Raw genomic sequence first — 16469 nt, 5'->3', positions numbered from 1 at the left:
ATTTGTTGTTAATTGACATTAATACTATAATTTACATTTTTTGTGCATGATATTGATACTCGGAGCTGAATGATCTTGTCCTTGATTTGAAGATTTAATGTCTATCTTTTAATTGTAGTTAGCAATATAAGAGTAAATTAGCAATATAACACACGTAGAGAAAGAGATTGGAGTATAAGATCAGAAATGGGTTTTAAAAAAAGGGTATATTTATATATTACAAAGTAGGAAAATAAATAAATAAATAAATGGGAAAACACATTGAATGCGCGATCGGTGGTCATGTGCAAAATAGCGCCGATCAGCGCGACCGACCGATTGGTGTGCCCAACACGTAGGGCGGGCGGGAAGGGCGTGAGATCGGCGGAGGCCGTGTAATAGGGACGATCGCCCGATCAATTGTATCGATCACGACAATTGTCCACTACTGAGGATGGCCTAATACTTGAATTTGAGATTAAAAAAAAAGTTCAATATTTTCCTTAAAAATAAATGGCGCGCAGTAAAATAGGGTAGGCGTAAATAGATGAAGGAGGGTTTGGTGGTCCACACATACTCATCAACCCAATCTCCACTCGACAACGCAAACATCAACTAGCCCCACCCTACACCCATCACTTCCCAACCAATACGAGTCACATCATGGTGCATTAATTAATATACGAATATATAAGTATGTTTCTGCATCTCAATACAATACCATTACCACCACAAACGCGAGGGAGAAAGCATATGCTTTATGAGACAGGAAGGAAAGCATCGCTGAAATTAAATATGTCAGGATCAAAACCCCACATCCCTCTCTCTTGCCCCCCTTTTTATCGTTTCACATAAATCTGAAGCAAATTTAGGGTTTTCTCAGAAAGAGGGAAACTAAAACAAAATGGGTCGAGGTAGGGTTGAGCCGAAGAGGATCGAAAACAAGATTAGCAGGCAAGTCACCTTCTCCAAGAGAAGATCAGGCCTCTGGAAAAAGGCTAATGAGATCTCCCTTCTCTGCGATGCTGACGTTGCTTTGATTGTCTTCTCCACTTCGGGAAAACTCTTCCACTATTCCTCTCATTCTAGGTACTTTTAATCGACTATATTTTTGTCTCTTTATCGTCTTGCATTCACTATAACAAAAAGATTCAATAAAAAGGACATTTTTTTATGCTATTAAGTTACTAATTTGTGTGTTTAATTATATCACCAGCACTTCATAAGCTGTTTTTATTGTTGGTGTCTCAATTTAAATTAGGGAAAACAAACAAACAAAAGAACAAGATAATTTGCTCTCAACTTGGAGAAGTTTTCTTTTGTGTCCTAAATTATGTTTATTTTTGAAATTTTTCAAACACTAGTAATTGCCTCTCAATTTTTGTGTTATTAAAACATAAGTTTTTTTTTTAGTGATTCGTCTTTCATCAGAAGCCACCTCATCAGTTTATGCTGTTTTTGTTCATCAATCTTTTTTGCTGAAAATAAGCGACTCCATCTACTGTTTTATATAAATAAATATATAAACACACTTACATAATGTATTTATTAAATACATATGGTACTTCCCTTTTATTGTTTTTGGTGGTTGTCATCTTTTGATTTTGTATTTAATTGGGTCCTTAAAGGAGCAACTTGATGAATGCTTCTTATTAATTTGTCATTATCAATAGTATAATTTGTTTGTGTCAGTCTTGATGTGGTAAAAAATATGGGGCCATTCCAAAAAAAAAAAAAAAACTCATTTGTTTTAGCAGCTATGTGGGTTGGGGAATTGGGTGACCAGGATGAACCCTGTCGGATCGAAGGGTTAGGCCAAATTAAGCAGACCTTCGAAAACTTTTTGTCTTCCATTTGTCTTTTGAAATGATAGTTCTTCATATTCTGATATCTCAATGTGTACCAGCAGTTAATTATAGTTCTGACAGATATTGGCAGAGATGCTGCCTAGTGTTTTTAATTTAAAGATATTAACAAAAGTACTACTCCCTCCTAGAAAATTTGTCGCTTATTTTCTTTTTTGTCCGTCACTAAAAATTTGTCACCTTTCAGTTTTACCATTTTTGGTAGTAGACTTCACATTCCACTAACTCATTCTCACTCACATTTTATTTTAAAACTAATATATAAAAGTAGGATCCCCGTGTGCCACTAACTTTTTCAACCCACTTTCTATTACATTTCTTAAAACTTGTGCCGGGTCAAATAGTGTCAAATTTTAAGGGATGGAGGGAGTAATTATTTATATATGCATATATACATGAGGAAAAACTGTAACAAAGCTATGATTTCTATTAGTTTTATTTGGATTTCACTAATCAATACTCCCTAGTTTTTATACAAAAGTTAATTATCTTATACGATGCATTTTGAATTCAACCGTATAATTAAGATGTGACACATAGCTTAAAACATACTGATACTTAAAAAAAAAAAGTTCTCTTATACAAAAGTTCTCGTATAATTATACAGAAGTTCTCTTACATAAGTTTGGCATATTATACATACTACTAGGTAATGCGTTTCACTATATTTGCCTGTAAATTGCTTATTAAACTTTTGTCAAATTTGTTTGCATACCAACTTTAAAATCTGCCGATAATTGTCAAACTATTGATTTGTTCTTATTTTGCAATCAATCACAATTTTAGCTCTAATATGACTTAATATAATGTTGTTTCGCTATCTAAAATGTGATGTCATTTTGATTTACAACCTATGTTAGCATCGAAATATTGACTAGTTGCAGAATAAGAAGATATTAATAGTTTGGTTGATATGAATAATTCAGTAATTTATAGGCATATTTTAACGCTGGTATGTAAAATCAGAATTTGGCAAAAGTACGGTCAAATTACCCTAAATTACAGTTCTTCCCATTTTAAAGTAAGATTCATATATACATTTATTAGTAAATAGTTTTGTTTTCATGGTCTAAGACTCTTCATCTCGAATATTTCAAACTTTAAACTTGAAATCTCACACTAACAGATTTCCGTATAGTTGCATCCATTCATAATTATCGACCTTTAGTCATATATACTTCTTAGCCAAGACAGATGACAGGAATTCGTATATGCAATAGATGATCCTACTTGAATGCTTTCACTTGATGAAGTGTATCTTGAAATTTCATTTTTCGATCCTCAATTCAAAATCAGGATGCCTTGCAATTTTGGATATATTATATATGCAACACCAAGGGGGTTCATTCTTTTACTTGTTTGATACTATTTCATATATATGATAGCATGGGAAGACTTGTTGAACGATACGAGCAACACACGTACTCTCAGAAAATTGGTGCGCCTAACGAACCGAAGGTGCTTCAAGTTTGCTAGTAAATTGCTCTACCATTTGAATCATGATCTCAATAGTGATGTGTTTATCATACGTAGGAAGACTTGCTCCTCGACTATCCAAAACTTGGCCATCGTCTGCAATTTCTGCACAGAACTATGAGGTACAGATTCTCTACACCTTATGAACATGAATCTGAAATTCCTTTTTCTTCTAATTTATACTATTCATTTTGCTAATTCAATAATAGTAGTCTTTTCTTTTTCCAAGAGGGGAAGTTTGTTTCTAATATTTTGTATGACATTCTTCCAAAACACCAAACTAAGTGCAGAACACCAAACTAAGTGCATTTAATATCAAGCTGATTAAGTTCGAGAAATTTAAGTTTAATTTGACTAATTTTAAGTTGTTGCAATAAATTTAAGGGGAAATACAATATTCATCTATAGACCATGAGTTTGTCTTAGTTAGACCTAATATCTAGATCAGTGGCAAAATCGTCTCAATTATATAATAAATGTATTGCTGATACATAGCATCATCTAATATAGAGTGCAAATTTGTATGTCTAATAAATGGATTATAATCAATGTCAAACTAATTTCTAGGGCTGAACTGTCAAAGCCTTTATTTCTCTTTTGTTTTAGTTTATTTTAGAACATTGTTAGATATTTTGAAGTTCATTTTTAGTTCGTTTTAGTTCATTTTATAAGGACTTTATTATTGGCTTGTTTTAGTTCGTTCTAGAAAGTATGAATCAAAACGATTTTAAAATGAACTGTGTGCTATTTATAATGAACTCTGTGTTGGTTGACGGTTGGACATTGGCATATATCACAACCTTCTAAGAAATAATTGAAATAATTTTATTTGTAGGAATTACGCGGGAGAGGATCTAGATCCACTGAGCTTGAGAGAGCTCCAAACTCTTGAGCATCAACTCCAAAATGCTTTGAAGCGTATTAGGACTAAAAAGGTTAATTACAACACGTATTCCAATATTTGTCAGGTTCATGTTTAATTTGCATATATCAGAAAATTAAATAATCATTAATATTTTTTTTTTTTTGTGATGAGCAGAACCAACTCATGCATGAGTCGATTTCCCAGCTTCAGAAAAAGGTTATTGTTTAAATTATTTGTTTTATAATTTTATGCTCTCTGCATTTTAATCCATATGATCATATATCAAGACTAGCTCCTAATAAATTATTCTTCAAAAATATAACAAAAAAAATAGGGATTTAAAGCATTTTAGCTCCAGATTATCATTGATCCGGTCTACCAAATTTGATGACCCATATATCAAGAGTTTTTTTTCTTTGATTTTTTTCTTCTAGTTCAAGTTAGTATGCTTTTAAATTTACTTTTACAATTATCAACTAGAGTTATTACATCCAGTGGCGGACGCAGAAAAAAATCGTGGTAGGGGCTGAACTATATACTCTTCCGTCGGCGAATAATTCTCTTATTTCCTTTTCACATATGTTCGCGCGTAATAGTCTCATTTACTCTTTTATTTTGATAAGTGGATTCCACATTCCACTAACTCGTCTCGATCACGATTTATTATAGTAATACACAAAAATTATAACTCATATTCCACTACATTTTTTTATTCATTTTTTAATATAATCCTTAAAACTCGAATTAAGTCAAAATAAGACAATTAATAACGGACAACCATATAGTAGTATTTTTTTAGTAATAAATATGAAAAACTATACTCCCTCCGTCCCACGTTACTTGTGTCACTTCTTTTTCACACTCGTTTTGTAAAAATAATAATAAATAGTTAAAGTGGAGATAAAGTAAAGTAAGAAAGAATCTTAACTATATTATTCTTTCTTACTTTACTTTATCTCCACTTTAACTATTTATTATTACTTTTACAAAACGAGTGCGAAAAAGAAGTGACTCAAGTAACGTGGGACGGAGGGAGTATGAAACAAAATATTAATAACTTAAAATGTTGTCCTAAGTAGTTGTAAAAAGGAGGAATATTACCTTAGAAAACCTCAAATTATTCAATGTGAGCACCTTAAAGTCTAATTCTAGGATAAAAATTCTAAACCAACATCTTTGAAAAAAAAAAAAAATTAATCATTTGTAGAATCCTATATGAATTAAACTACACGTTCAATTCATGAAATGTTTTTCATATTTTCGTTCTTAATTTTTATAATAAAATAAATATTAAAAGTTATAAAAAATAAATATAAGTAGTATAATAGAATTGTAAAGAAATAAAAGGAGAAGAAAAGTACAGAAAATAAAAAAGAGTAAAAATTGATATTTACAATATAAACCCGCATAAACCTTAATCCACTTATGAATTATAGAATATATCATTAGTATTTAATTAATTATTTATACTACACTCACACTGGACGATACTTTCAAGGAATAACATTATTATATCAAATATACATATATTAATTATTTTATAGGAGTAATTTAGTGGGACATCTTCTTCCTCAAAATACCTGTAACAACAATTAATTTCCCAATTCACTTCTGCAAATTTGAATTCACAGATTCAACTCAGCGACTTCAGCCCCTTCTCAACATTAATTTCACGCAATTTAGTCTTCAATAACTTTGATTTAGGAAGGGCTAAAGACTGTTTTTTTTTAAATTTCAAAAGATTTTAGCAATAGGATGAAAGGGTAAATAAATTTTTGGGAAGGGCTTGAGCCCCTCCCTCGGCCTTACTGTGTCCGCCCCCGATTACATCCTATTAGGTACAGTATATAATTATTTTTTTATCATTAATTTTCTCTTTTATTAGTTAATAATGAATTGTTATCATTATCCAAAACTAAGACTTATAATTTTGAACTTCAATATTTACGAAACAAAGGTTAAGTATGATTTTTACTAGATATACGAGTGTGACAGGAGTGGCATACATAATTGTAAACCCTAACATGAATCGGTGAATCCAGATTAATTAATTTTAAAACTATGATAAAACATAGGAAATGAATACTAGTATTAAAGAAAAATAAAGATAAAAATCTAGAAAAAAATTGAAAGTGGGACAACAATTGTGGATAGTGAATTAAGTGAGTATTGTTTAATTTTTTTTATAAAAGTGAATGAACACAATATTTGGATTTACTTTTATTCCCTCTTTTTCTTACTAATTACTTTAATGCCGTTCATACTATTTTTGTTAAAATATAAGTACACTACTGTCTTAAAAAAATACAGGGATGTATTCATTTTCAACTTGCAAATATTGTTTAAAAATAAAATATTTGTAGTCCATTGAATCTTGTAATCTAATAGTTAGATTAATGCGAAATATCATCTAATAATATAAATTATTAGTTTAATAACGTAACTTAGCTAATAATGTAGTACTATTTTGGTAAAATAATGTACTCCATTCGTCCCACAATAGGAGTCACTCTTATTGTGGGCACGAATTTTAAGAAATGTAAAGAATACTAGGTTGAAAAAAATTAGCGAAATATGAGATCCACTTTTTTATATTGATTTTATAATAAAATGTGAGTGAAGTGAGTTAGTGGAATGTAAGCTCTACTTACCATTTATGGTGAAAATGAAGTATGACTTTTATTGTGGGATGGACCAAAATGGCAAAGTGTGACTCTTATTATGGGACGGATGAAGTAGCATTTTAGTCTAATAATATAGTTAGACTAATAATGTATCATCTTAGTTTAATAATGTAGCTTATCACAACCATATAATCCAAAGATCCAAGAACAGTGATTTATTTAATGTTTACTATAAGATACAATATGTCTAAAAATTGATAGTTACTCAAATTTTCTAAATGTAACGAGTGTTTGTCCGTGGGTTTATGTGTATATTTTTTATGCGAGAAATGAGAAGAACTGATTGAAAGTTAAAATAATAACTATACATCCTACTATACTAGAATTATCAATACAAGATCAATTGTTAATTCACTCTAAATTGCTAACTAAATTAATTGGAGATATAAGCTCTTTAGAAATCTTTAGAAATCTAATAGGTCATGTATAATTTCATTTTATTATTATTATTATTTATATTTAAAAAGATAAAAAGAACTATTAAATTTAAGATTTTGGATCAAACTATCAATATAGGGGTGTTCGGTTTTCAAGATTGTATCTGACATTAAATATGTAGTGCGTTTGGTTTATGAGATTCATTAATCTCACAACTCATTCATAGATGGATAATCATGTGATACTTAGTCATAGCTAAAATAATCTCACAACTCAATCCTAAATTATATCTTAGTACTGTTGTAGCTAGGAAATCAAACACCACCATAGTGTATTAAATATATCAATATAATACTTTTAAGTATGTCGACACAATTTCGAATTGATATTGAATTCCCTCTTTAAAACTATAAGATGGATATTATCATTTGTTTCTTAATTTAAAAGCTTTAAATATGAGGTAATGATAAACAGGGCTACTGCAGCTTCCAAGACATGATCCAGGTTTTAGTAAGCTTTATTATTGTATAGTGTATGCACAGCTTTCAAAGTTAGGGTTTGTTAGAAGTAGAATAATATTATTAGAATAATTAATAGTAGTTCATATAGGCAGAAAATACAAATTCATTAAATCACAAGGACACCATACATCTAGGTCATTGTATTTAATTATTTAAGACTTGAAACATCCGATGATCATGATCATAAAATAAGTATTCAACATAACCTATATTTTTTCATATGTAACAAATAAAAATCGATTATTTCTGGAGAAATGCTTCTGCAGGTCATGAGGCAAATGTATACTTGACGTGTTTTCATTTTAAATTTTTGATATTTATGACAGGAGAAATCACTGCAGCATCAGAATCACGCATTGAAAAAGGAGGTGATCTTATTTTTAAAAGTAGCTTCGACATAATTGAGTTACAATATGATGGAATATATAATTGAAAGTGAAATTAAAGTTGATCTGATAAATTTAAATATAGTTGAAACCTGAAATTAAGCAGGTGAGGGAGAAGCAGCAAATAGAAGAGAGCAGAGAGCAACCACGAGAAGCTCAAAATATATCCTCCTCCAAACTTCACAACCTAACTATGGCGTACGCATTTATTTCTTGCTTTTCCAATTAACTATCTGTTGGGTTTTTATTTAATTTACTTTTAGATTCTTTTGCAGTACTGATATTTAACAGTTATAGGATATTATAATTAAAACTTCTTTCATAATTGGCAAAACCCTGAGTAAGATTTATAATAGCACACTGAGTAATGGCACTAGATTTTAAGAGATGTTTTGTGTAATATACTTTATATTAATGGGAGAGAGAATTTTTTCCAAAAAAGACAAATTAAAAAAAAATGTGTAACAATGGGACATGGGTTAAGAGCACTAGGAAGTTTCCCCTTTATTCAGATTTTGCAATCGTTAGAACATCGGCGACTCCGTGCTCAACGAAGTATTAAGCATGTACTGTCATCCTTAAATGGCGCTGCACCAAAATGAGTACACATAGGCGTGGTTGAGCATGCTTTCTTTTGGGCCAATCACATGGTACCACTTTATGTGCCTTATATTTTTATTCAAAAGATTTGATTAATTTCCCACTTCATTCTTCACATTCTCATCTTTTCCTCATAATTTTTATTTTATGGACCTACGTTCATATACTCGTTCCGTCTCATTTTTATACTTTTCTTTTTAATTTGTCTCATAAATGATGTCACATTTTCTTTTTCTTTTTTAAAAAATTCTCTTTCACATTAATATAAATATACTCCATCCGTCCCATAAAAATATGGGCAATGGGTATGACATGGTAATTAAGACAAAATTGGTAAAGTAATAGAGAGAATGAGAATAGTAGTTAAAGTGGTGTTAGTGGATAGTGGAACTAAATTATTAAATTGATATCACTTTCCAAAACTGGAATCCACATATTTATATGTCACAGACGAAAATGTAAAGGGCACATATTTTAATGAAAAGTGTCATGTCTATGTACTTTGTTTCGTTCAAATGTACTGTGCACATAAACTTTAGTAGTAGTTGTTATAATTTCCATGGAAAATGTAGATATCAATTTATGTATACCGGATGCTTTGAGTTGCGCCATTGACTTATAATTGAATTTGCAGCGGTAGGGCGGAAGAAGATGGCGGTTCGAACACCCTTATTCCGCCATGGCTACTCGACCATGTGGAAAATAAAATATCCACTTTCAATAAAATGATATAACAAGATTGCCCTATTTATGTTCGGTTTATATATATGTATCGAGTTATATTTATGTTCTAATTTTGCTGTGTTGTAACTCTTTGAATCGCTACAAATGCAGTCGCATTATTATTAATTAGGGTGTAACTGAACTAATTAGCTGGACATAAACATTAGTACTAGAAAATTATATAGTTGATGCGTGCGGTTTTCTCAGCAAATAAGTAGTCTAAACATGTTTAGGAAAATATTTGTATACATGCGTAGATATTCATTGTTAAGATTTAAGAACAATCTTGAAATTAATCGAAAAACAACTCAATAACATAAGCAATTACGTGGTTTGATCAATTTCAACGTTTGTTTCTAAAAAATTGGCATCGTATGCGGGAATTGAAAACCAATGACGAGTGCAAGTTGAAAAGTTTTGGGGCAAGAATGATTTGTGTAAGTAAGTGGAGAGATTAAAGTAGAAAGAGAGAGAGTAAAGTAGAGATAACATGTATTTTCATTTTAAGTAATGATTCATCTTTGTTGGGACAAATCAAAAAAGAAAGTGGGTCATCTTCAATGGGACGGAGGGAGTATATTTATATTAATGCAAGATAATACTTTTTTCTAAAAAAAAAAAATGACATCTTTTATGGGACGAAGGGAGTACTGTTTAGCAGAAATGCTCAAGAGTGAATGTAATCATGTATGGAGACATGATGCATCCAAGCATATACTATCGAAGAATATTTGTCATCGCTGCTTAACACTGTCTATTGTCATCACCACTCAACCTGAATATTTTTAAAACATATGCAGGGCTGAATAATTATACTCAGTGGTCACATGCCAAAATACATTAAAAGTATCATGTCAGACCCTCTTTGAGTGACATCCAGGTTTTAACTTGAAAGAGTCCGAGTACACTAAAACATTTTCTAGTAAAAATGTGACTGCACAGTCAAACTTCCTTTACCTCATTCACCGTATCCGAACTATACATGCCAGAGAATGTGGCCACATTCAAAGCCACTAGACCGGCCAACTCGAAGGAGGGTGTCCGATCTACATATTGTGTACACTAGTCCAAGTAGGGTTTGCGGCCCCACTGAGCCCGAATTCGATTAACTATACATGACAAAAGTTACTTTAGATAAGAACTCCATAAAATAAAACATGACATGTTATAACATAAGTAACATTTGTTTTCACATAGAATGTACTTGAAACATAAAAGCATATTGTAATACCCGTTCTATTAATAGCGTTTATCGTTTGTCAATATGTCCGCTTATCATGTAAATGCTTATATTAAAGTGAGTAGTACTCTAAGCTACTATCTTTTATTACTATAAATCCTTTGGGGTTCTATTAACCAAGTGCCAATGTGAAAAGGTAATTATGCTCAATGAGTTTGACGTGCAAGGAAAATTCAAAAGTAAGTAAATAGTTGTATGTGTACTGTAACATCCCGGAATTTAGAACTCTAGATTAAAGCCCTGGAATTAATTATTTGATGACGTGGAGTCGTGAATGCATTTATTTCATGGGATGCCTTGGCCAAGTCGAGCCTAGGGTTTTTGTTGAAAGTTTGAAAAGTCAAACTATTTGATTTAATGATGTGGCATGTGATATATTAAGTTATGAGACTATGTGGCAATTTAATTGTTTATGGGTGAGTGAGAATATTAGAGGAAAATTTCCATAAATACTTGTCACCCTAATTCTTGTAATTTTCGAAACCTAGCCCCTTGGAGAAGGAATTTCTATTTTTCCGGAATTTATTTAATCCTTGGGATATTTATCCAAATTAATTCCAAGAGCCAATTATTTCCTTGTTTAGAGATGGAAAAAAATCGAGCCCCTTATTTTTCTAGTGATTTTCGAAAACCACTATTTTTGGGAAGGAAGGAATTATTTTATTTTATTTGACTCCCTACTTGATTTCCTTCCATACCTAGAATTTAAATATTCTACCAAATCTTTCCATACTTCAAAAGATCTTGTCTTATCTTATTCTAGGCAATATTAAGAATCCATGCCTTATTTAAATAGGCATAGGGGACGCCTATTTCTACTCCAAATTGGGAGAATTCTTATTTTTATTTTACTCCATGATATTTTATTCTACTCCGTAAAATATACCAAAACAAAATCTTGGCTATCCTAGAAGCCTAGTTTTCGAAAATTTCCATGCTTGATACCTAGTCTATTTTTGTTAATTCTTCTTCCCTACTTCACAATATTATTTTATTTTTATTTAATTGGGAGAATGAGATCTTACCAAATATTCTATTCTAATTACCTAAAGATCTTGTTGAGCACTATAAATAAGAGAAACATCAACCCTAGCCCCCATAATTTTCGGCCCCCACCCTCCCACACACTCTCTCAATTTTTCTTCTACATTACTCCATTAATCCTTCATCCTTTGAGAAGAAATTGAAGTTTAATCCAAGAACTTTGAAGAATCAAGGCTAATACTTGTTTTCTACCGATTGTTTTTCGCTAAAAAGGTATTTTTGTTTAAGAGTTATGTTTGTTCTTCTTCTACCTCTTCTTTTTCTTCTTCTAACCGATTAATCGGTCTTCTTGAACCCTCATGCATCTTGGTTGAGTGAAAGAGGGATAAAAAGGGATGTGGGGACATGTGTATGTGTGTGTGCCGTGTGTGTGTGTGGCGTGTGTGTGTGTGTGCCGTGTGTGTGTGTGTTGATGTGTTGTGTAGTGTGTGTTTGATGGTTAAGTCTTCGTGTGCGATAAACATGATCTTGATTAATTAGTAATGATAAGATAAATCGTTGGGAAGAGGGAAAAGTAATGAGACATGCATGAGTAAGAGTAGTATTGAACCTAATTTGTGATATGTGCCTATGTGATTAAAAGGTGAAACTTTGGTTGCGAAGCCGGATAACGGAAAAGCGAATCTACTTGAAAACTAAGCAATCGAGGTGGGCTTTACTCTAAAAACTCTCTTTTATTTTATCAAAATGTTGTTTGGTGTTATAAGGGTGGTTTAACTGTTATGCCATGCCTATGTTTGTTTAAATGTGATTGTTGGATATGCTTATACGAATTCGGGTCTGAGTATGGGCCGCAAGCCCTACCAGGCTGTGTACACAATGGGATCGAGAGCCGTCCTTGCTAGTCGGCCGGTCTCGTGGGCGAAAAGTGTGGCCACACTTTCGTCGCACCATGGAATGATTGTTAATTGATGAGAAAATGGGAGGTTATTTTGACTGGCCAGTCTATGAAAATATATTTTGTGATACTCGTGATATTCCTTTTATAACTGCTTAAAACTCGAGTTCACTTGGTAAGGGTGGCATAACTTATAAAATGTTTTGGCAACGAGCTCACTGAGTATTTCAAAATACTCAGCCCTGCATGTGTTTTCCTTATGTGCAGGTTGAATGACGACGAGTGGTGGCGGGTGTTGAGCAGATTAATGAATTAAAAAGGATATGTTGAACTTCAAGCGTAGTTGTGTCTTCATACATAGCTATACTTTCTCTTGGTCGTTTTCCGCTGAATTTTTGATACACTCTAGAATTTCTTTTTGGAATATTTGCATCTTGCCTTCGGTTTGAAGCCTTAGTCTTTCCTTGTGATTTTGACTTGGATATGATGTCGTACTCTCGAGATTTTTTATCGTGATTTATGATACTTTTCTTTCCTCTAATCATCTAGGTTAAGTTGTTGCATTTAATACTCTGATATCTCTTTCAATTCTTTTGGTCAATACTCTTTAAATGAAACCCTAGTCTATGTTTACTTCTTTAGAGTTGGTTTTGGGTAGCAGCCGCCGCATTTATTGTACCCTAGGAGGGCGGGCTGTTACAGCTCTATTATTGGAGAAACTCCAATTTCCGAAGCATACTCCTATAAATGATGGGACAAGTCAGTAAATTGTACACGGTAAAAAAAAAAAGATACAGTGAAATAGTGCATGAATAGTGTGAAATAGTGCATGAATAGTGGAATAGTGTTGCAGATGACTTCTCCTCCAAAATCCGCCACTCTCCCTTTTGTTTCAACATGGGTAAATGGGTAATAGGAATGGTTGGACATTATCAGCTACACGAATGTATATATAGTATTAAATGATTATATAAATTTGAAATGATCATATTAAAGTTCACTGCGACACGCAATGTAGATTTTTTTTTGAAGGACTTCATATATGAGTTATCACAAACATCATGCAAAGGAGTGCGTGTGCTATTGTAACAATACTTAATGTGTGCTATAGGAACAATACTTAATGCCAGGGAAGTGATTTTTCATCCATCAACACACAACAAACACCTTTACAGTGAAAATCTTCCAACACATATAAACTTTTTTCAAGCAAGCACGAAGGAAAAAGGAGATGGAAAAAATATTAGTTATTTTTGCTTATTATCTTTTTAGTTATTTTCTTTCCATAAGTTTAGGATTTTCCTTTGCCTATATAAAGGCTTCATTGTTGATCTTAAGAGACAAACTTTTGAATATATAATTTTGCATTGAGTTTTTATACTCCGAAGTTCTCAATAGTTTGAATTCTTTATCTATCAGTTAATTAATCTAATACGATCCTTCGTTCATTTGCATCATTTGGTATCACGATCCAGGTTGATTATCAATGGTTGAACGTAGATATGGCGGCAGACGTGACGATGCTCGTGGTAGCGGTCATGGTGGGGGACTTGGAGATCTCCCAAACGAAAAGGTTGCGCGACATCGAGAACGATGATCTGAGAGGTTCGAGACCTCCAGCGCGACATCGAGAACGATGATCTGCGACAACAGGTTCGAGACCTACAGCGACAATTGGCGCGATTGGAGAAGCGTCGGGGAAATCCAACCCTATGAGATCTAATGCGTCGGGGCGTCGTTCGGTGGAGATCCGTTATTCAACGATGTCTACGGTGGCCAGTCTAAGCCCGTATACGACAATGATATATTGTCTATGCCGGTATATGATGAGCCAGTATACGACGAAGATATATTTTCGATACCGGTGTATGATAAACCCGTATATGATGAGGATATATTTTCGATGCCGGTGTATGATAAGCCAGTATACGACGAGGATATATTCTTTGAGCTCCCTGGATTGATGAGTCAATCTTCACCAACTTCCATGAAATTTGATGACACTTCCATAGACAAGGGCGTTGTCGTCGATGACGATGAGAAGTATGACGAGGCTGAAGGGGGAAACCACTTCCAGCACGACAAGGATAAGCAATGGGATGACCCCAACCTCGATCATTGGAAAGTCAATAAATCTGACCCATCGTGGAACAAGGGCATCATGTTCGAAGCTAGCTCATTTTTTACTCTCATTCCTCAATACAGAGAAAAATATTTGCAAGAGTGTTGGCCGACAGAGAAAGGTGCATTGAAAGAGCATGGTATTGTTTTTGAATTAAATTTGGTTCGACAACTATGAAGATGAGGGACCCCTATATAATATTTAAGGCTCAAGATCTCATTAAGCTTTTATCAAGAAGTGTTCCTGCTCCTCAGATTCGTAATGATGAAATGCAGTGCGACAAAAAGATTGGGAACTTGGTCCGTAAAAAGGAACATTTGTTGCACCTATTTCTGAAATTGTCAGAATTATTGGCGTATGTGAAACGCAATGACAGAGACAAAGTAGACTCGAGGACGAGTCTTTTTCAAGAAGGGGAGTATGATGCAGTTATAGAAGACAAGTCTTAGAGGCTAAGAAAAGTATATTTTTGATTTTATTTATTTTCTAGTTAATAGAATTAGGAGATGGAAAAAATATTAATTATTTTCTTTCCATAAGTTTAGGATTTTCGTGTGCCTATATAAATGCTTCATTGTTGATCTTAAAAGACAGACTTTGAATTTTATTTTTACATTGAGTGTTTATACTCTTTAAGTTCTCATTTAGTTGAGTTCTTTTGTATCGATCAGTTAATCATTCTCATAATTTCTGCTTTATTTTGCATCACTCTTTTTATTATCAAATGCGCCATATTTTTGTTTCATATTCAAGAAAGTAGAAAAGATCCTAACATGTTTCATTTTGGGCAGCCGCTTCCAAAATTAATGATGGTAAATATAATCGTTCAAATGTATTTTCCTTCGGTCAAAACGATGCTTTATGATTCATCTACCTTTGGTTAAAATTTTGGGACTATCGGACATTATTTGGACCTTCGATCGTGAAGAAATTCGAGGTTATGTGATGATGTCTATCTGTTTTGGTTATACAGAATGTGCTATGCCAAAATTTATAAATTGAATTCGGGTCCAGCAAGCGGAGAGTCCCTACTCGGACTAGTGTGCACATAGACTATATATCATCGAAAGGGTTTGTCGGTCCGGTGACCATGGAAAGTGGCTACTTTTCCGTCACAAGATGTTTCAGATACGGCGAATTACTTAATTTTACGTATGAGATTTTGGGTAAGCTCGGGCTTTAACGAAAAAACCCATGAGTATTACTGTGATTGATGGCTTTACAATATTTTGAACGTATAATTGTATCTGTTGGCAATGTGTTCACCGAGTATCTTTGTATTCAGCCCTGCATGTATTTCTTAATGTGCAGGTTGAGCTGTGATGGAGTGGAGGTTGCTGATCCAAGTGAGGCTTACTCATGTGTCTATATAGTCCTCTTAGAGATTCATGTCTTCATACATAGGACCGCGTGAAGGAACTGACAGCAAAAGCGTGCGGTGTTTTCAAATAAATCAGATAATCAAGCGATCTATGTAGCGGATTATTTAGACAAATTCTATTAGTGCAATTATCACATGTATCATGCCCATAACTCAAATAAATCATGCTTTAGAATAATTGAAACCTAAAACATGCTTTTCTATGGTTTAGCTATTTTACCTTGATGATTCTCCAAAGAATCGAAGATAGCTAGCGCCTTCTCCACGTGAAGATCTTCATTACTAAACCACGGATCTTCTGTCTGTTCCCGGACTTGTAAACTGATATCAGGGAGGGCTAATCTCACCAGTATACTAGGACTTAAAT

General features: G+C 33.0%; 1 protein-coding gene across 1 annotated transcript; it reads left to right on the top strand.

Moving 5' to 3' along the window:
* Positions 1–714: 714 nt before the first annotated feature.
* Positions 715–9603, top strand: LOC125223817 (agamous-like MADS-box protein FUL-L). The gene is made up of 8 exons (XM_048127113.1): positions 715–1068; positions 3230–3302; positions 3378–3442; positions 4156–4255; positions 4360–4401; positions 8095–8136; positions 8261–8352; positions 9389–9603. The coding sequence occupies exons 1-8, from the start codon at positions 884–886 to the stop codon at positions 9486–9488; spliced, it is 699 nt and encodes a 232-aa protein (XP_047983070.1). The 5' UTR covers positions 715–883; the 3' UTR covers positions 9489–9603.
* Positions 9604–16469: the final 6866 nt, after the last annotated feature.

The sequence above is a fragment of the Salvia hispanica genome, chromosome 4 (assembly GCF_023119035.1).
Source record: "Salvia hispanica cultivar TCC Black 2014 chromosome 4, UniMelb_Shisp_WGS_1.0, whole genome shotgun sequence".
Classification (NCBI taxonomy): Eukaryota; Viridiplantae; Streptophyta; class Magnoliopsida; order Lamiales; family Lamiaceae; genus Salvia; species Salvia hispanica.
This window is presented reverse-complemented; position numbering and strand designations above follow the sequence as displayed.